Source organism: Periplaneta americana, chromosome 15 (assembly GCF_040183065.1).
Source record: "Periplaneta americana isolate PAMFEO1 chromosome 15, P.americana_PAMFEO1_priV1, whole genome shotgun sequence".
NCBI lineage: Eukaryota > Metazoa > Arthropoda > Insecta > Blattodea > Blattidae > Periplaneta > Periplaneta americana.
The window spans coordinates 1,223,583-1,245,399 of record NC_091131.1 but is presented as its reverse complement, the minus strand read 5'-3'; the positions used below and the strand labels follow the sequence as shown (position 1 = coordinate 1,245,399).

General features: G+C 40.6%; 1 protein-coding gene across 5 annotated transcripts in view; it reads right to left on the bottom strand.

Moving 5' to 3' along the window:
* Window positions 1–1,794: 1,794 nt before the first annotated feature.
* The window catches only part of LOC138715795 (trace amine-associated receptor 1), a 42,285-nt gene continuing 22,262 nt past the window's right edge, over window positions 1,795–21,817 (bottom strand). For all 5 annotated transcript variants that reach the window (XM_069848873.1, XM_069848875.1, XM_069848876.1 and 2 more), the window contains exons 3-7: window positions 11,507–11,623; window positions 9,593–9,862; window positions 8,406–8,534; window positions 3,360–3,485; window positions 1,795–2,156 (exon numbers count right to left, since the gene is read on the bottom strand). In XM_069848873.1, coding sequence (XP_069704974.1) covers window positions 1,902–2,156; window positions 3,360–3,485; window positions 8,406–8,534; window positions 9,593–9,862; window positions 11,507–11,623 — 897 coding nt within the window. In that variant the 3' untranslated portion in view covers window positions 1,795–1,901. The remainder of the gene's footprint in view (window positions 2,157–3,359; window positions 3,486–8,405; window positions 8,535–9,592; window positions 9,863–11,506; window positions 11,624–21,817) is intronic.

Below are 21,817 nucleotides of genomic sequence, written 5' to 3'. Positions count from 1 at the left end.
CCTCGAACTTTTCTCCCGTTCACTATTCCTTTTAGTGCATCCTTCAGTAGGCAGTTATGTTTGCAGATTTAGGAAAGATAAATGCGGCAGCTTCCCATTGCTGTCTGCACACCACTCTCTCTTTCGCAATCTTAAAAGATCTCAGAGGCCCCAGCGTGGAGGTGAGGAGAGTGGATTTGACAATTAGGTCCTCCGGACTTCACCGAAATTCACCGCAAGGGTTAAATGTCATTTCTGTCAGGGTTTTTGACGCGATCAGAGAACGGGAAATCCCAATTAGCCTTTGCTCCCCAGTTGAAACAAACCCATTTGAAACATTGTGTGTATACACGCAAACATGGCGACACTGAAATGACTTTCATTGGATTCGAAATAATAACCAAAGGCGCAATAGGAACTCCTTATTTTGTTTTTGCTTCTCGAGTTCAATGACTATAAACGGAGATTGCATTTGCCCGGAATGAATGGCTTCGGTTTTTCAAGTGTTTCCTTGAAGTCATCTGGAGAGCCCGGCTCAGAGAAATGCATATTAACAGAGGGAAAAAACATGAAACAATATGAAGATTTTTATGTGGAAATATTATCAAATATGAACATTTTTGGGCGTCAACTGCATTCTACACCAACTTTCGAAGACAGGTATGAACCTCATAAGTGATACCAATAAGGAATGACTCATGAGGCAACTAGGCCAGAAGATGGAGTAGAGTGAATCGTGAAAATTCTTGTTCCTATAATGCCAGCAGGAATTGTTTTGAGCAGTGGTCGTCAGCACTCGCTGAAATGGGTAACGGGTAAGCAGTGCATCGTAATATGCTGTCGTGCAGCAGGAAGAGGGCGAGAGCATACCCGTCAGCTGCCACGGATGCACCACAGTGCAGTCTCTTATCTGTGGGTAAGAGACACTAGCTCGAGTCTGCATTGTGGCGATGACAGCTGCTTTAGAGCATGGAATTTCACACTTTGCCTGTCTATAGCTATGCCGTGAGATCCCACAGGCATTATTATTATTCATACAAATTATGACAACAAAACGAAGAAATGGTGGTTATAGCAGTGAATGGTGGGATAAAATCGTGCCAATATAACGAAGAATATTTCACCGCACACTGGGCAGACAAAGCTACGAATCTGACGCATTTCCAACTGAGATTTTGGGAAGCCACATCCAAGAAAAGCAATACTGTCAGCGACCAAAATATTTTTGGTGAAAAAAAAAAAAAAAAGACAACTGAAGTGCCCTGAATCCGAGTCCGTATTTAGGTTTTCTGTACCACGTCAGGGTTTCTGAAATTTAAAAAATTATAACCAAAAAAGTCAAAATTGGCATAGCAGTGTAATAATACTAACAACTCGAAACATTACGAAGCTAAGCAGACACCCAACACATTCAAAACCCAAAGCGCAACGGTAATTACAACGAGGAACTGAGTAACACCGCACCACTCATCTCCCGGTGTCTATTTCATTCCGCAATTACGCCGTGCTCTAGTGGCCGCAAACGCAACTAAGAACTGTCTGCTGTCTGCAGAAAACATCTGCTGGTGAGCAGGTTGCTATCAGCACAAGGAATGACTCTGTCAAGACAGTCTGAACCTCTCAAGTGATGCCAAGAAGACACCACTTATGAGGCAACTAGGCCAGGAGATAATGGGGTAGGGTGGCCAGTTCCTTTCCCCTCCATTGCCTACATCGCCGACTAGGTACATATTACATTAGTCAGACTTCAGATGCATAGAAACAATTATTACTACTACTGTTTCGATGTATGAAGCAAACGTGAATGACAGGAAGCCAGCTGCGTAACCAACCATTTATTGAGTAGTCCGGCTACAGCTGCACAGTGATATAAAAATAGTCGCTGTTACAGGCAGGCTCTAAAACAACATTGAGCATTCACACTAGCACATGTCGAGCGGCCCCAGCGCCGGGGGCGGCGGCGGCGGCGGGGGCGGCGTGGCTCGGTGGCCGTACACCCGCTGCAGCCGCTGCAGGCTGTTGGACGACACGGTGCGCTCCAGGATCTCGCCCCAGTACTTCTCGCTGAGGCCCTCCAGGTCGGTGCGGGCGGCGGGCGCAGGGGGGGCGGCGGCGGTCGTGACGCTGCAGCAGCGCGCCTTGGCGCCCAGCGCCTCCTGGCGCCGACGGCACGGCACCTGCGGAGGGAAGCAGAGCTGCGTCATACACGGGACGTGTGAAGGGCTTTCTCGGCCACGACGCTGAATAATAATAATAATAATAATTTATTTCCTTTTGATTAAACAGAAGCACGCCCATAATAATAAGTCGACTTAACACAACAACGTTGATAGAGAATTGTTTGCTGTTGGCCAGACACGAAGACTCTGCACATGGCACATAATATGTGTACTGAATTGCAATTGTGTATTAAATAAATGTGTATGTTATTGTGTGCTTGCGAACACATACACTATTTGGTCTCATAATACACGACATGAAAATAACCCTCCCACCATACACATCCACAACTAACGAAAGCAATGGCCGGAAATCAAGACGAGTGGGGCAGCAGTAGTTCCAAGGACAGATGATGACACCACACCGGTGTTGAAAAGGGCCGTCTGTCATTAAGGTGTATTACCTTTTTTATAATTCTTTCAAACAGTTTTATCATAGTTTTAATGTGTGTTAAAGTGAACAATATATATATATAAATTAGCGAGAGCTATAATGCAGGACAGCAGAACCGACAGTGTCGACTTGACATATCGTCAGAATTTTTAATAATTAGCAAAATAAAAATAAATTCATGGCGCTACAGCCCATGAAGGACCAAGACCGACTAGCCGGCTGCTGGCCTCACGTCCACATACCGAAGCAGAAATGGACGATCATCCAACCAGAATGGAGGTATTGTGTGGTTAGCACGATGATCCTCCCAGCCGTTATAGCTGGTTTGCGAAACCGGATTTTCGCTACCCATCGTAGCTCCCCAAGTGCATCACGATGCTGGGTGGGCACCGGTCCTATACACTGACCGAAATTTCATAAGGGAATGTCTTCCATCATGAGGACTCGAACCAGCGCGCATTCCGTAACGCGAGTCCTAGGCAGCATGCCTTAGCCCACGACGCCACGGCGCGGGACTTTTAACATTTAATTAACGGTTAATAGAAAATATGACATGAGACCTATAATTAACAGATACTTAATGCGACCCGGTATGGACAACGGCCATTTCTTACGAGACGGGACAGAAACGCCTGTTCCGGTCCGCTCTAGTCCATTTACAGTCATGCTAATTAAATTAAAAATTGTTTTAAAAACTGCTAGTGTGTTGCGGTATGCGAAACAGGCCAGTGTTGGAAATGTAAATGTTTACTGGCTTCGTATCTCACCTTGGACAGCAGCAGCTCCTTGCTGATCCGGCGGAAGTGGTTGTTGAGCAGCCAGTACAGGAAGGGATTCCAGAAGCTGTTGCTCAGCGCCAGCCACGTCACCACGAAGTCGATGAAGGGCGGCACCTGCGCAGAGACAAGCATGCAAAGGGACGAGAAACAGAGGATGACGAGTGAAACAATAGAGGGGGGAAAAGTTACAAAGGTGCCATATTCGTCCTCAAACGTTTATCACGTCCTGAATTATATTAACTTATTACTGAATTATTATTCGTGTCACTGTGCACAAAAGGTTTCTATCCTTATTTCGCACAACAAGCATACTTTCAAATCTTACAAAACATTCGATTTTACTCAAACAGCTTCAAATTGTATAATTTAAGTGGATAAACGGAGGATGTTCAATAAGTGTCTTGTACCTGCAAATAACAGTTTCGAGTTAGTGCACTCACATTGAATTGTCGTTGGTCTGGGCTGGGATCAGCCCTACTGATGAATTTATTCAGGAGTTCAGATGGTTCGAGAATGATTGGAAAATGAACATCTGTGACGAATTTCGAGTGAGATATTATGGTGTTAAAAAGGAACGAGTAAATAAAATCATTGAAGAATGAAGGCGTGAGCTGTCGCCCAGACCACAGTATAGAAAACATACAGTAAAGACACCTAAGCCATTTCGTGGGAACAAGTTCTGAGTGCGCATGTCACGAAACCGGGTGTATTATCTGGAACCTCCACCAGATGGATCTCCATCTACGCAGGGCTGGCATAATTTAATATTAACTGAAAACATTCATTACTCATCTTTTAATAATTTTAAAGACATGAGACAAAGGAAGGGCAATATAACCATAATAATAATTACTTCCGTATGCAATCATCATGAAAATATTCACTAATTGACGCTAACGTTCAAGTCACTGTTTATGTTGGTAAAATTGATCCAAGTACAACATAATACATCATGGCGTCCGTTGCGGTGAAGTGCGAAGTGAAGTGCGTCAACAATGGACTTCCTAGCGACATAATATTGATAGATAATATACATACAAAATTATTCGTATTACTGACCAATAAAATAAATAAATAAATATTTTACTAATATTTTGATAGTGGTTTGATACTAGCGACATAATTGGATTCATTGAGAACTAGACCTTACTGAACTTGAATTTAGTACCAACAACATCAAAGGTGCCGACAAGAGTTGTCCCTACTGATTCTTCTTATACTGTGCCCAGACCATGACCGCTCAGCTGCTTGGCAACTCGTGATCACTGCAGTGTTGCCAACCCGATCTGACCACTTATGAGAGCTGCCTGCACCACCACACTGTGGAATAACAAACGGCGCCACGACGACCTGGATTCTTCGCCGCTGGTCTCGTCCTTCTCGTGTTTTACAAGCACTGTTGCCAACATATCGCCCTACAATCTCGCTAAAATTTCAACAAAAAATAGGTAAATCTCTCCAAAGTTTGTTAAAAATCCCCAGAAATGTCGCTAAAAATTAATAATAAATATCAGTAAATAAAAATAAGAAAAACATACATATGCGGAGAAAAATATAATTTCCTCCTCGTCACCCTCTTCTGCGGAGTCTGGTTGTGTTGTTGACAGCTGTGATGTTGAGGTGGAAGCTGTGGGAACAGCTAATTGTGAATACACTGCACTTGATCCAATCATTGACACTACACTTTCTGGCAAATTGTAAGTGTGGAAATTTTCACCCAAGCGTTTGACCATTTTTTTTTTTTTTTTGTGAAATCTAACCCTTTTTAAATCTTATATATTAAAATATATTACAACCAGCTAAAACTACAGTCTCATTTGCTTCACACGAACTGTCCAAAACTCAATTGCCTCGGGTCGGTTCGGAGTGGAAAATCTCCGCGTTGCGGGGAAGAACCAAGAATTAGCTGGAGCTCGCGACTCGTCACGTGACAGTCACAGTTGCCACCGTTCATCGGTGTTGGAGCAGTAGCATTGAGAGAGACCTAACCGTGAGAATCATTGAATCAGCATCTTTCACCCCTGATCACTGATCACAAATATATGAGGTCAGGGCTTCCACGTATGAATCATCAGACTACTCAGTCATTCACTCATGCCTCTTCTAAAACTAAGAAGTGCATGACTTCAATTGAATGTTTTAACTTAAAAGAAAGGAAAAAGTGAAAGAATATAAAAATCAGTAGAAAAGTCGCTAATCGTATTTTTCAAAATTTGTCGCCGAGACCGATTCAAAATTCCCTAAATTGAGCAACTTATCACTAAATATGGCAACACTGTATACAAGGCTAAAAACTCCAGAAATGTCCTAACAATTCACCGACTATCCGCTGTGTGTGAATGACCCAATGGGAGGCAAGCTCGTTCCCGCCCTGATAATCGGATGTCTGGATTTCGTAAAACACCCTGATACCATATATTTTTGTGATATGCAAAAATATGATAAAAAACGAAAGTAGGATGGGATGGAGCTTGTACTGCTCAAGGAAAAGGGATAACCCCGAAAACAAAATCTCAACATGCCATTCACCATCGGGGATCGAACGATAAGCCCGCGCTCTGAGCGGCAGTGCATCGCAACTTGATACGACTTATTGGACATCCCTGCTGTTCGCACATTGTCCCAAAGTCCACTTCTCCACATTCAACATTGTACTACTGCTTCTGTGGACGTGCAGGCTGCATAGCCTAACATCACGTTTCTGAATTCCAATAAGGTCGTTTTTGTCAGCAGTCCGAATACTGGTTCGAACTTCGTGACACCAATTAGGCAACACTCATGAGGCAACTAAGCCAGGAGATAATTGAGTAGGGTGTCCAGTTCCATTCCTCCTCCATTGCATACATCGCATATCACACTAATCACACTTCAGATGTTCTTCTTCTAATAGGTATGGTCGGTGAGTTGTGCTGTCTGATCGTGTTGTAAGCACACAGCGAGGTTGTCCAGCCGCACGACGCTGAGATTCCCCCTCAAGCACAAGGCTATGGATCTGTGAACTTTCTAACTCCTACATTTTTAAATGAATTAATGTGAAACTTTTACCACATATTTCTTACAATGTGGACATGCAATACATAAATTTTCACCTTGATATTATAATTAATTTATTTATGATTAATTTTGTTTTTTTTTTAATACTGAATTATAATTGTCTCAATTTTCAAAGTTTACATAATTTTTTCTTTAAATTTATAATTATTTAATTTATTCCTGATAGATATATGTAAAATATGACACTTGCTTTGCTTATTTTTCCAATTACTTTTTGAGAAAAAAATATCTACCCTTTTAGTTGTTAATTTTTTCAATTTTTTTAAAGCTTATCAGGTTCTCAACACATGGTGATTTGAATACTTCCAATAACAGAAGAAAACACATGTATCAGTTTACTTCACATGCTTTTGTGTGGACTTCTGTGCAAAATTTCACTGAGATTGGAGGAAAAGTGCATTCATTAGAGCACTCTGAATGTTACAAAATATTGAAAATTGAGAAAACGAGTATCAAAGTACAGCATGTATATGTATATACTATCGATATCTTTCTTTCCTATACAGATCTACTACACACACTATTTCTCCTATATAATAGCGCGAAATATGAACTGAGTGAAAAATAAAATTAGTTAGAATGAAGAACAAAGTCTGTCAGAATGACGGCTGAGTGTCAGTTTAAAGGGCTGCAGCTCCACGCATGCGCTGGTCCCTTTAAATTCGTCCAAAGGGGCTTTAAATTGTTATAGGGCAAAATAAGTACAGATTTAGAAAACTGAAATATTATTTATTGTTTAGAGTTAAAAACAACATTTTCATTTTCTAATGGTTTTTTGGTTATTTTCACCGAACCATAGCCTTAAAGCCGAGTTCATGCTGGGCTTAACGATAACCAGAGGGAGGTGGAACAACAAAGACGTGTGGTCAATCAAAGGAGTTTATATCTGCCTTAAATGTTAATACAGGCATCATGTACAACATGGCGAATATTCTTCTTTGTAAAACTGTTCCATGAAGCCTTTGTTCCTTTACACGTAAACCGCCTACATTTAGTAGACTTAGTAACTACATTAGACGCATTACCGGTAGTTCATTGAAGTTATTAAGTTCACTGAAATGCCAAATGTTTGCGTCGGACGTCTATTAAGGTAAGCGTTCACTACATCGAATCGCACGCAACAGATATTTTAAGTGCAGTGCGTTCACTGTAACGGCACCACCTCATCGCCTCATGGGATTCCCCTCTCAGCTGTTTAAAACATGGCGTCGTACGATATTGACATTACTGAAAGCAGAGGAGTTGAGGTTAGGTCTATTAATTACGTCTGTTAGCGAATAAGAATTTGTAATTGCTTCATACGTCTTAATTGAAGAGGAAGAAAAGAAAGAAGTATTGGTTACATAATATATATGTAAGAAACGACTTGATTACTGTAATGGGAACGCCTCAAAATATATAATTCTCCGCAATTTTCTACAAGCGAAATAAGTTTTCCGTCTGCCATTTTGGCGCGACACTGAACATGGCACAACATAATAGTACAGTTCACCAATTAAAACTGATTTATTGAAGAAGGCCATGATCGCACGCATCGGAAAAGTTGCTCATCCGAGAAACGTGGACGGATTTGCCGAGACCCGATGCGTGCTATACGATGTAGTGAACGCGGTTACATAACAATTACAGCAAAGATAGTCTTTTTCCGATCCGTGCGATTCGTCCGATGCGATGTAGTGAACGCTTACCTTTACAGGTCATGCCTGAATGCAGACGGAGAACAACGGAATAGGCCTACTACTCATATGAAAACAGAATTATATGCATGCTTTTATTAATCAATAGGAAATTTAGGCTGCGAATTGACGACGGGATTTGATGTCCCCTGCTGGTACAGTTTCTTACTAATACAGTAAGTTTCCTCTTTAACTTGAGTCGGCCAATATTGCCAGTTGTTATGGACTGTGTTTAAAATGTTCATGTCACTCACTTTAGAAAGTATTCAATTCAGTATGTGGGGCGTAACAGTGGAGCATTCACCTTGGTGCCGGTGCAGGCGGCCACCACCTCCTGGATGGTCCACGGCGTCACCATCACGATGAAGCCCAGCGATATGGCGGCCATGGTGCGCGACGCGCTCGTGCTGAGGCGCCGCTCGTACGCCACCAGCTGCAACGAGATAAGCATAAGATTGATGACGTTTCTGTGTGTGCATACCACAGTCTACTATATACAGTAACGAAGCTTGAGTTTTGAGGGTGCTACAAACAATAGACTGTGACGGTACTATTTTGCATTGCCTGTAATGAGGCGATATTAGCGATCTTAGTGGTGAGCAACTACCTAATGTTTGCATATTTACTACGTATTGAGCTTCGCGACTGTATATACTAGACTGTGTGCATACGGACATCACATGGCTGAAACTCTGCGGCAGCCGTTGCAAATCATGGACAAGTAAACATCGCGAGTCAAGGGTACGAACGTGCTCTGTCAATTTTTGTACAAAATCTGCATCCTGGGGATGGTGAGCGAAAAGCTTAATATCAAATGGTAGACACAATTTAAATGTGAGCATTATGGGGGGCACAATTTCTTGCATGAAAAAAATAAATAAATAAAATAAACGCAATCAAAAATATCAAGGTCAAAATTTGTATAATTTTGTGCGATTTGACGTGGAATGACTCATATCTTGTGGGAGATGATTTTGTGGTAATATGCTAAACCTGCCTCACCTGCAGAACCAGTCTGGAATTAGATCACAAAGGAGCTCATGTTTCAACTGGATCGCGTTGTTCTGACTCACCTTCTCCATGTTGGCTCCATCGCGTTGTTCTGACTCACCTTCTCCATGTTGGCTCCATCGCGTTGTTCTGACTCACCTTCTCCATGCTGGCTCCATCGCGTTGTTCTGACTCACCTTCTCCATGTTGGCTCCATCGCGTTGTTCTGACTCACCTTCTCCATGTTGGCTCCATCGCGTTGTTCTGACTCACCTTCTCCATGTTGGCTCCACCGCGTTGTTCTGGCTCACCTTCTCCATGCTGGCTCCATCGCGTTGTTCTGACTCACCTTCTCCATGTTGGCTCCATCGCGTTGTTCTGACTCACCTTCTCCATGTTGACTCCACCGCGTTGTTCTGACTCACCTTCTCCATGCTGGCTCCATCGCGTTGTTCTGACTCACCTTCTCCATGCTGGCTCCATCGCGTTGTTCTGACTCACCTTCTCCATGTTGGCGTCGTCGGCGCACACGACGCGCTTGAGGCGCAGCTTGTTGACGTGGAAGGCGGAGCCGTAGCAGTACATGAGGATCATGGTGGTGGGGAAGTAGAAGAGGCACGACGCCAGGATGCGCAAACTGGGCCGCGAGAAGAACGGGTCACACGCCAGGAGACCGGTGGGGTTGAAGTAGTAGCCGCCGCGAGGCAGCACCATCACGGCGAACAGCGTCACGGACGTCACCCACGTCAGACTGATCACCGCCACGCACCCCTGCAAACAACATAACATACAGCTGAGGAGCAACCATGTAACAACCATAACATACGATTGAGGAGCAAGCATTCAAACACCCATAAAACGCTACCACCTTTCAAAATATTGAATGCCTCTTTTTTAACGGCCTGTATATCTTAAAAGGCACTATAGTTCAAAAGGCTCTGGATATAGAAATATGAATTACAATATACAGAAACAAAATAGAGAACTTCAATTAATTCTGAGAATGCCAACACGACAAGGGCAGCTCTGCCGCGAGACATCAGAAGCCCCGGTTTCATCTAATAAGAGTGGAACCCGCTTCGTACACACTGCCTTCAGCTTGAGCGCTGCGGAGGCACACTGAATTCTTGAGATGACACATTTTACTGATAAGCAATCTCAGACAAGTCAGTTCGATAGTTCACCGGACTCTTCGTCGTGACTAGCCTACCTGACAACCACGCAGCCGCCTGCAGTGCTTCGCCAGGATGGAGCAGATTGCCTGCCACAGGATCAGTAGTGCCATCATTTGTGATTCTTAAAATATTTCCCCGTAATAATGTCTTGACGGAGTTTTACTACAATTCACTTTTCTTTTTAATATACGTAAGCACATTACGCTACATCAGCCATGGGCATTCGTGACCTCGCAAGCATCCCCACTCCTCGCTCAGTTACTCCAGTGCGGTACGCCACTCGTTGTACATGGCGGTACGTTTCAAAACAATGCAGGGGCGGACGTCAGTTCCAATGGAGAGAGTAAAAAAAATTAAAGGTCATTTTTTAAAAGAAGAATAGAGAATGCATACTTTATGACTTCTAATTATGTCTCGTGACCGGAATATTGTACTCCGAAATGAAAATATAAAAATTGGAAATTTATCCTTTGAAGAGTGGAAAAATTCAAATATCTTGGAGCAACAGTAACAAATATAAGTGATACTCGGGAGGAAATTAAACACAGAATAAATATGGGAAATGCCTGTTATTATTCGGTTGAGAAAGTTTTGTCATCTAGTCTGCTGTCAAAACATCTGAAAGTTAGAATTTATAAAACAGTTATATTACCGGTTGTTCTGTATGGTTGTGAAACTTGGACTCTCACTTTGAGAGAGGAACACAGATTAAGGGTGTTTGAGAATAAAGTTCTTAGGAAAATATTTGGGGCTAAGAGGGATGAAGTTACAGGAGAATGGAGAAAGTTACACAATGCAGAGCTGCACGCATTGTATTCTTCACCTGACATAATTAGGAACATTAAATCCAGACGTTTGAGATGAGCAGGGCATGTAGAACGTATGGGCGAATCCAGAAATGCATATCGAGTGTTAGTTGGGAGGCCGGAGGGAATAAGATCTTTGGGGAGGCCGAGACGTAGATGGGAGGATAATATTAAAATGGATTTGAGGGAGGTGGGATATGATGATAGAGACTGGATTAGTCTTGCTCAGGATAGGGACCAATGGCGGGCTTATGTGAGACCGGCAATGAACCTCCGGGTTCCTTAAAAGCCAGTAAGTAAGTAAGTAAATATGAAGTAATGCAGTAATGCACTGTGTTCTGTGAAAAACAATTATCAGACATCAAACTGTTCAACGCAAAGAAGCATTACAAACCGCATGCAATACAAGGTGTGTATTCACAGGATAGGCCTACCTTCTTGCTGGAGTGCTTGTGGTAGCGCACGGGGTGCAGCATGCACATGTAGCGGTCCATGGCCATGCAGATCAGGATCACGGCGCTCTGCTGGCTGAGGGCGCCCCGCAGCAGCGACTGCAACAGCATAAAGTACATTACTGGAGTAGCACTTCACAACTAATGCAAAAGGCACGAAAATAAGGTCAAATTAATGCCCAAGAGTCATTATGTAACAAACACGACACAGTATGACAAATCACAGCAAGAATTCTGATAGTTCTGTGGTGGCGTGCTCGCTTGCAGACTACAAAGTCCAGGGTTCGGATACTGTTGAGAAACGAGTTTGTTTTTCATCAATTGACAGGTTGGGTGCAAGAAGGCCACTTCTATGAAATGTAAGTTTTGAGAAAATGTATATTGAAAATTCAAATTTGAATCATATTTGATGATAACGAGGCTTATGCCATAATGAATATAATTGTCTTTAGTAACTACTTATAAGAATATTTTGTCACTGAAATAAAAAAAGGAAATACTGAAAACGAGTAACATAATAGTAATATGTGTTACAAGAGCGGTATGTTGAAGTTTTCATGTTCGAGGAAAAGTTTGAAAAAGCGAAACGTAGTTGAGCTTTTTTAATTTCCGAGAATTGAAAGAAAACATACCGCTCGTGTATCGTACATTATTTTGTGCGAAGATCGTTTATTACATACCTGAAAGAGGAATTTCTAATTAGTTGCAATGAAATCTCCATCTTGGTTTCAATGACGGCAAACTTGCAAAACAAAAATATCTATCTTCAACATTGTTGCTTTAGAATGTTTTCTGTGTTTACTATACTCCAGCAGGCCGTGATATACGTCTGTCTTTTTTCCCCCAGTCTATAAATGCGAACTTAAACGGTAAGGTTATGTAATGATTTAGAGTTTACTTAATTTTTGCAAATATTTGAAAACAATAATTAACAGTGCAATTTAGGTGAAATTGCAGTGGTAAGTTTCCAATTTATAATTATTACTATATTGAACGTCTCTAAAAATAATATGTTACAAGCCTAAAGCAGTAAAATCAATATGTCACTTAAGCGGTAAGAAGAGGGAAATTGTTGTGTGTGTTAGGTTGGGAATGTGGAATTTTAGACTTTCCGCGGATTGGTTTTGTGCGGAAACCAAGCAAATACGCACGATCTCGCACAAAAGATCATGTAAGTGCTCTTCTTGCATAGGATACTTTAAAACCAGTAAACATCGAGTTTGTGAAAAATGCGAACAAAATGCTCATTTTAGCTTTCAATACGTTATACCAAATTAAGATACTAACTTCTATAACATTCTGTGACCTCATGGAAAAAAATACACGTACTAGGCCTCGAGCAAGTGAGGAAAAGTACCGGTGATATATTTGTTACTGTAAGCACTAGTATTACGAACCTTCATCACTGTCCGACTAAACCTTTATTTTGACATTTCTGTCAGTCATTTTGAGCACTTGAAACAAAAACATTCCTGTCACATCACTTCCTTTCTTCAGTTGACAAGAACTTCAGAAGATCTCTCAAGTCGTCAAGCTTGCCCTTTTTGATAGTTCCCCAGAGCCAAGACGTTCCGGCATATGGGCATGCCAATACTTCAAGGGCTCAAAGACAACTGTGTACGATTTATATGTACCATACATTATGCCGAAATGGCAAAGTTTTTAACCATACCAACCTGCAAAATGGTTGCGCAGTCCCAAATCTGCACAAGATGTTACAAATGTTATGTTTTATTAACGATGCTCGCAACTGCAGTAAAACTACTGACATGAGCCTGTCGCATTTAAGCACATTTAAATGCCATCGACCTGGCCCGGAATCGAACCCGCAACCTCGGGCACAGAAGGCCAGCGCTATACCAACTGCACCAACCAGGCTGACTGCACAAAATGCGATACAATATTCAGTCTGTACCTGGTTTCATCTCTTCTTACACACCCGGACGAGTTGGGCTATAGGATTAACGCGCCGAATATTACGAGACGGGCTATGCCCTTTTAGCCCCAATAAACTAGCCTGCTCCCACCGCGTCGCGCAAATCTTGTCAGTCGAAACTTTTATTATCTCTTTTACTGCACGTATCTTTTGTCGGCATTGTTCATGTAAGCTTACATTCCACAGTGAATATTATTTATTCGATGTAAGATTTGAAGTGGATAGTTGCTGACTCTCATGGAGTCGGTAAGTTTGAATACATTTTAAATATTTTCATCGATATTGTAACTATTTTGACAAAGACAAATAAAAAATATCGTTTTTTTTTTCCATTATTTTCTTCGGCTAATTTTAGCAAACTCGAGTATATTAGTCCACTTCTGGGTATTTCCCGGCACTGTTTTTTATTGTAATAGGTTTAGGCTTCTACTTCACGACTTCGTAAAAATCAACCGCGGAATCGCGCGTTTTTCCAAGATTTAGATTCATTAATCCTTTCCGAACCTGTCTGCACATCACCAAAACTTGGTTTTTTTTCTGCAATACGTGCATAGATTTTATAAAACTGTCTTTAATTTAGAATGCTTAAATATTAATTTATAAATTACTTTGTAAAAATATATATACGTGTTGAAGAAAAATGGAGAGGGAGTAAAATCATTTTTCAAATTTTGCAAGAAATAATTTTTAGTGCCTTACATGTCAACATATGAAGGGAGAGGAAGAAAGATTACCGGTATGTAAAAATGAAGGGATGAAGTAGGGTATTTGTGAAACGTAAAGTAGACCTGTTAGTAGAAATGCAGATTTATCGATCCTATGTTTATTTCTATTTTGTATTGTTCGTAATTTTAGGGCAACCGGACGTCAATACAATGACTCGAAGGACGTTGTGTAACATGATGGAGCTGCAAAGTTTACCAAACATTAACAAAAATTTTGAGAATTTGTGCAAAACTATCTACTACCCTAAGAAAATTACTGAAACGAACAAATAAAAGAAACAAAGCATCAATTTTCACATTTTAGATCTGAATTGAAATGAAGATGGACCACAGCATACATTCATCAAGAAAAATAGTGATTGATTCTAAGGAATATTTGCGACTCCTAAAGTAGAGAATCGACCGGGACGGCTAACGAAGACATTCAGGAGTTGAGTGAAAGAAACAAAAGAGAAAAGAAGATTTGCGTAGAATTACAGATAGTTAAGTATTGACTTAAATATGCTGCCCAGGTGAAATTAGGTACTTGTCATGTTTGTTGAAGAAGATAATACGAAACAATACAAAGTTAAGCTTCTATCATTGCTACAGTGTGTTACACAAGGTGAAATTGGATTGCTATCTGCACGAGTCATTATGATGCTAAGATAAAGTTACAGATCTTATTGGACTATACGATTACACACATTTGGAAGGAGTTGTAAAATCTTTAAGTGAAGACGAAATTACGTTATTGGTGTTAATTTGGTGGGGACGTGACGGATCACAGCAAGTTCAATATTAACAGAAATTTTAGAATTACAGTAGAACCCCGATTATCCGTCACCCTATTAACCGATTGTCGGATTATCCGACTGTCTTCCTCTCGTTTTTTTTTCTACAGAATATATGAAGTTCTGTGCATTATATTAGCACGTTATTTTTTTCGAGAGAGGATTATTACAAGACTTCGCCCTTACACAGTATGGTCTACTGTTCAAGTCGTATTGTATAACTTCTATATAAAATTTCTTCCACGGGTATCAAAATAAATCGTGTTGTAGGCTATTAAGTATCAAAAAGTGCAAATAGAGTGGTTTGGGGAACGAGAAACTGTGGCTCATCTCAGAATGTGGAATTGAAATCACAACTGTATGCAATTTAAGAAAAATCAAGGATAAAGTGTATAAAGTAAGTAAATCTACAACATGAGACGTCCACTCTTCCTATCTTTCAACAGACAGCCATTACAAGGAGTTTCCTTGCAACTAACAACCCATTGTTAACAACCAGACTTAAATCAGTGAAGTTCTGATCCACTACCTAGCGTATTCAATACAAGCCCATGGAGGAACTTACGAGATTGCAAACATTATCCACTAAATTTACGAAAATATTTTATGGTACGGGTTATCCGATTTTTTCGATTAACCGTTCAGCCCATCCCCCTTCATTACCACGGATAATAGAGGCTGTACTGTATATGATTCCGATACAAATATTTCTCACAGTTCTTTCGTACCACGTCAAGTACGGTAGTTTGTAGCAAAATAAAAGTTGATTTGGTAGAATCCAACTCCTTCGTCTTGATACTGTCTCGCTATTAGAAAAAGATTTGTCAAAGAATCTGCTGACATAACAAATGAATTATTCTGATGAACCGTGGCTCTCATCACCAATGTGAGTAAGAGTTTAAGTAGCAATAAACATGAATATTTAGAATTAATATTTGAGGAGAAAAATTCGCTCCTCAAATATTAATTGTCAATATTACAGATACTATTCTGTAGGACAAATTAATAAATCTATAATATGAATATTTAGGTTAAACTTATGTTTTGATTTTAATGAATGATTAAATGGTTTGAAGATGTAGAAATGCTTTCCTTCATAAAAAGTATAAAAATATAATAAATTAGTAAGACAGCACGTTTAAACTCAAAGTGCAAAGATAATTTTGGATGCCAAATACCCCACTGTGCATGACGTTACCCAAGATTCAGTTGGCATTGTGTGCAGAAAGAAGGCCAGTTAGTATCTGTCGGAAATACGAGGAAGAATGACTTTCCTTCAACTGTTGGCTAACGCATTAAACAGATCTCCTGTGATGGGAGCACAACCTACACGTCCGGCGTGCCCAGTTTCAAAGTCACTACACGGTAATGCGGAATTCCTGCACGGCCATATCATATGTATTTCGGTAATATAATAAAACTTTTCATTGCACCATAGCTCCCAGCCCTGCTCCTGACTTCCATGCCGTCCTCAGGTTTCGGATTCTGGGACGGGGGCAATTTTCGGTGGACTGATATTGATTCTATGCGACAAGCGAGTCTTCCTTAGGCGCGAAGTCACGCATGCGCAAGACACAGTATCTTCTGCTCGTCTGTTTGGACGTTACGAGGTTCGATACTGCCACGGTCACTGTGGATACCTGCACCGTGTTGTGTTCCCAATGAAGAAATTGCTACTCGTATCCACTTGAATAAATTGTGTCAGCGAAGTGGTACGAGGGGACGCAAATCAGCCGGCTGCACAACTGCGAGTGCTGACAGGGTAACATGTAACGAAGTGGGTCAGATCAATACTCGTGCCAAACGACATAAAGGGATTATAAGACATTGCAACCGCTGGGCTGGGGGTAGGGCTTCGAGCCATGGATTTTAAAGCCTTCGTATGGCTTCCTCCAGTAGTAAGTCCTGCCCTACACAACTCTAGGGAACATTCTCGCTCACGTTGAATAACCTAGCGACGTTAAAATGTAATAGTACCATTACCACTGCTGCTACTGCCACCACTACTGATACTACCACCACTACCACTGAGCTACTACTACCACCACTACCACTACTAATACTGCTACCGTCACTATCACTACCAATACTGCTATTGCTACCACAACTACCACTGCAGCTACTACTACCACTACCATTGCTATTACTACTACTACTACTAGTAGTAGTAGTAGTAGTAGTAGTAGTAGTATAGTAGTAGTACTACTTCCACTAATTTGCGATTTTGTTGGTATAAGTGACACATCTTGCACAGTAAGATAGATCAATCTATTTCATCCATTCTAGCGTAGTGATACTGGGATCAACTTTTTTTAATAATGAGAAGAAGCGTTTTCTTAGAGAAATGTGAAAAGTCAATATTTTCTACATTAAAATGGTAAAACGTTACAGAACGACGGCGATGACAAGAACTGGAGAATACGAGCATCAGCAGACAACGCAGAAGTGGAGACTATCCAAGAAGAAACAGAGGGGCATGTTATGTGGAAGAACAGAAACTTGCGGGGTGAGGGTGCTTATCACCACATGGGGTTGCAGGAACGAAGCGAACACGAGAAAAAGTGGTTTATCACGAGGGTCCTTCAAAGCTAAAGACAGCTCATTACATCTGACAAACGAGAAACTGTCTCGGCCTCCTGCATTCGTAAATAAATAATGCAAATATTTATTTACAAATGAAGACCTGAACTGAGAAACATCCGACGTCCAAAATTGACCGAATTTGACTTTTGCGTAACATTTTGTGTCTTGTATAGGTTACGTCCTGCAAAAAAGATATCCTAAATCCGACTCTAAGGCCCTTAGCAGCGCCATTAGTGGCTCGTTAGTGGCGCGTTTCAAGCACTGATTAATACACTAAATTTTTGTAGAGAATTTTTCAGTCTTCCCGTGAACATGGACGTAGAGAGATACTTTGCTCATACGGAGGAAGAATAGACGTAAAAATAGAAGAACCTGGGTCCAGCCATTGGTTTTGGACAGACAGAATCGAGGACTATTTCACACTTTATTTGATGATTTACATCAGGAATGTAATTTTTTTTTTTCGTATCTTTGCACGTTTAAGAAATCATTTTAGGAGCTTCTAGCAGAAGTCACCAATGAAATTCGAAAAAAAAAAAAAGTCCGTGGCACAATAGGCAGTATAGTACTGCGGCGGTGTAAGGCATTGGTGGCCAACAGTCGCCGCTGTGGCGCCGTGTGAAGCCTGCAATATAATAATTGTTGGCATCGCGACGAAAAGTGCTCGCCACCAGCCACTCAGAGCGTCTGAAGGGCTCTAAGCCAGTGTCTTTTAATCATGCAAATGCATTGTCATTTTAAGTAAGTATTCATTTTTGTGAAAACGGAATTTAATGAAGCTGGAATGATAATAATAAGGTAGGCTGGTACAGCGATATATGCCACTAAATGACTGCATTTCGATATGACCAGCTTTCCAGAATATCCGGTGTAACGAAGGTTATGGCATCTGATGCGACGTCTCAGTTGTCCAATATCGTTTATCTTTACCTTGCACACTTCAGGCTTAACAACCTTGCTGACCCCCATCATCCCGGAAATGTAGCATCCAGTAATCCCGGACATCGAGAGAGAAATGTGATGGTGCGTCATCATGCTGTGTCCACAATAGCAACTGAGGCCCCAGCATGTCGGTTCATATACCTTCGACTTAGCACCTAATATTTATTTTTTTGTCCCACCCACTTGCTACTACGATAGTGTTGTACAAATATTGAATCTTGCGCAATGACAAATCAGTATAGCTACACTAATACAATAATGTTGTACTATTACAACTGTTATTGATTTATACTGACAGTTAACAAGCCAATTAATAATCCTTTCCGTAATGTCACGGTGTTCCAAAATGTTAACTGTCATCTCACATCACGTGTCCTGAATCTCCGTGGTCGGTTACCACTATTTCCCCAGTATACTTGATTCAGCGATAAAAAAGAACCCATCTGCTACTGTAGCTCCTACCATGTCTCGTGCTTTCCTGTGAGAATTTCGAACCGACGCGCGACGAAAGAGACTGATAACCAGGCTTAGGATCCGAGACAGCTGACGAATGAAGTGGACTCAGTGCAACGGATGGAGTTCTGTTTACCTGTGCGTTAGTGTATACAATCCGGTTCGTGATCAGAGGTACAGTATTCTTCCGTCTCTCCCTACGAAAGAACTCGGGCCACCACAGGGCATTTTCAATTCATAGTGAACAGTTTTTTCGAACTAGTTGTAAGTATGTACATGGTAACGCAACCCCTTGAACGTCGCCGAGGGACATGAAAACTTTTTTCCACCCTCATTAGATTGTACTACTAACAGTAGAATATAACGCAGCACAGTGACGTCGTTGTTTACCTTCACAGCATGTCTGTGGAACTCTGGTTGAGTGGAAGAGAAGGCCTTATGGCCTTAACTCTGCCAGCGAAAATAAAACATTCTATTCTATTCTATAGTCAAGTTGTACGTACATTGGTTGCTAAAGTGTCCCGGATTCTAAGCCTGCTGATAACTATAGCGGTACTCTCTGGACAACATGGCGATGTGCCATAGACTAAAACAACCCAAACATAAAGAAGCAAATCCTCACAATATCCGAAAAATTATTTGTTGTTGTTTAGTCAACTGAACCTCACAAGTGATACCAACAAGGCAACTAGGCCAGGGGATAATGGGGTAGAGTGGCCAGTTCCTTTCCCCCTAAAAATTATTTATTCTTTAATCTATACTACTAATAAATCTGTAACCAAATTGATTCTGGTAATTTTCGCTTTTCCAAAAATAATTGGTCTTAACATGTATAATTAACCATCCTGAGATCGCACATCGCATTTTTTTAATTTTTTGTCTGTCTGTTACCTATTCACGCGATAATGGCTGAACGGATTTCTATGAAAATTATAATATAAATTCAGTTCGTTCCAACTTAGATTTTAGGCTATATGTCATTCAAAATACTTTATTTAAAAAGAGGGGGGTTATACGGGGGACTGAATTAAATAAATTTAAATATCTCGTTTATTATCCATTTTCATTAAAAAATGTTACATAACAAAAGTTTCTTTAAAAACGATTTCCGATAAGTTCTATTCTATGCCAAACTTTGACAGGACTGATATTCAACGAGATGCAAGAGTTTTATCACCTCAGACTAACAGGCATAATGAAATGAAAACAAATGAATCCGTCTATTTAAGGCGGCCTTGCACACAAACGGAGAACATTATTCATTGAACACTATTTTATACGGATACATTTCTAATCTGTGATGGGAATTAATACACAGAGAATGTTTGTATGAAGTAATCTCAGGAGCTGATTAATCGATTTCGATAATTCCTTCACTATTTGAAATTGTAGTTTCTCTAGATGGATGTAATGCTATATGAGGACTGAGGTAAGATTAAAATACAGTACATTTTTACGCACAGAAAACTTGATATTGTCGAAATATTGTACATCTTGATTATTTCAACTTTAATTGGTCCACATAAAATACTCTAATGTTATACACTTCAGTTTCTTTTTGTACACAGAACATAATAGTATTTTTAAGAGTTTTGTCGTAAAGATGAGTATTTTTACTGGACCAAAAATACAGCACATATGAAGTGAAAATAAGTATTTTACCATTGAGCTCAATGGAGCTGAGTTATTTTAAAAAGTGTCACGAAATGGCGTTCCTGCGCACATAACTTACCCATATTCATTTCCTGTGTTTCTTAAAATAATATTTATGTACCACATTCATTTTCATTTTTTATTTACATAAACAATGATGCATAACAGAGCGAGTTCGCTCAGACGGTAGATTTTGAGACTCGCATTCGGGAGGTCAAGGGTTCAAACTCTGTGGCTGATCAATCTGACTGTGGTTTTTCATGGTTTTCCTTAGACATAAAGGCAAATGCCAGATTGAAAATTTGCATGTCATGATTCATCACCGTCTCAATTACCAATACGATAAACATTAATCAAACTCTATAATCAGTTACGTGAACACAAGCCATCCACAACACACTATAGAAAAAGAAACTCAACAAAAGTAAAAAAACGGTCTACTGGTATACCTACACATTCTAAACACGCAACATGATCACAGATGTTAAAGCGGGTATAAATAAACTTATATATAGGTATCCCCGTAACATGCCATGAAGGCACTTGGGGGGGCATGGAGGTAGAGCCCCATGCTTTCCATGACCTCGGCACTAGAATGAGGTGGTGTGGTCGGCACCACGCTCTGACCGCCTTTTACCCCCGGGAAAGACCCGGTACTCAATTTTATAGGAGGCTGAGTGAACCTCGGGGCCGTTCTGAAAGTTTGGCAACGAGAAAAAATCCTGTCACCACCTGGGATCGAACCCCGGACCTTCCAGTCCGTAGCCAGCTGCTCTACCAACTGAGCTACCCGGCCGCCATAAATAAACTTAACAAAGGAAAAAAAAAGATGCACAGTGAGGTTAACATAAAAAATTAAGTTCGTACACAGTCCACTCTATATTGACATTAATTTAAAGTGATTTATTAAAGAATGCAGTCAAGACTAATTTAGAAAATGTTAAACGAATTATACTTGCACCATAAATAAATGTTCTCTGAACCAAATGATCCTATTTTAATTATTTGCATATAATAACAATTAAGAAAAATGTTCCTAGCAGGAAATGAGTGCTCTCTGGACCAAAATAATCGTATACAAGTTTTAATTAAGTAACATATTAAACGATTTATCCTTCTCTCAAACTCGGATGTTCCCTGGACCAATGTCCTATTTTAATTATGTAATTACTTTATATAAGGTTCTCAGGAAAATATTTGGGGCTAAGAGGGATGAAGTTACAGGAGA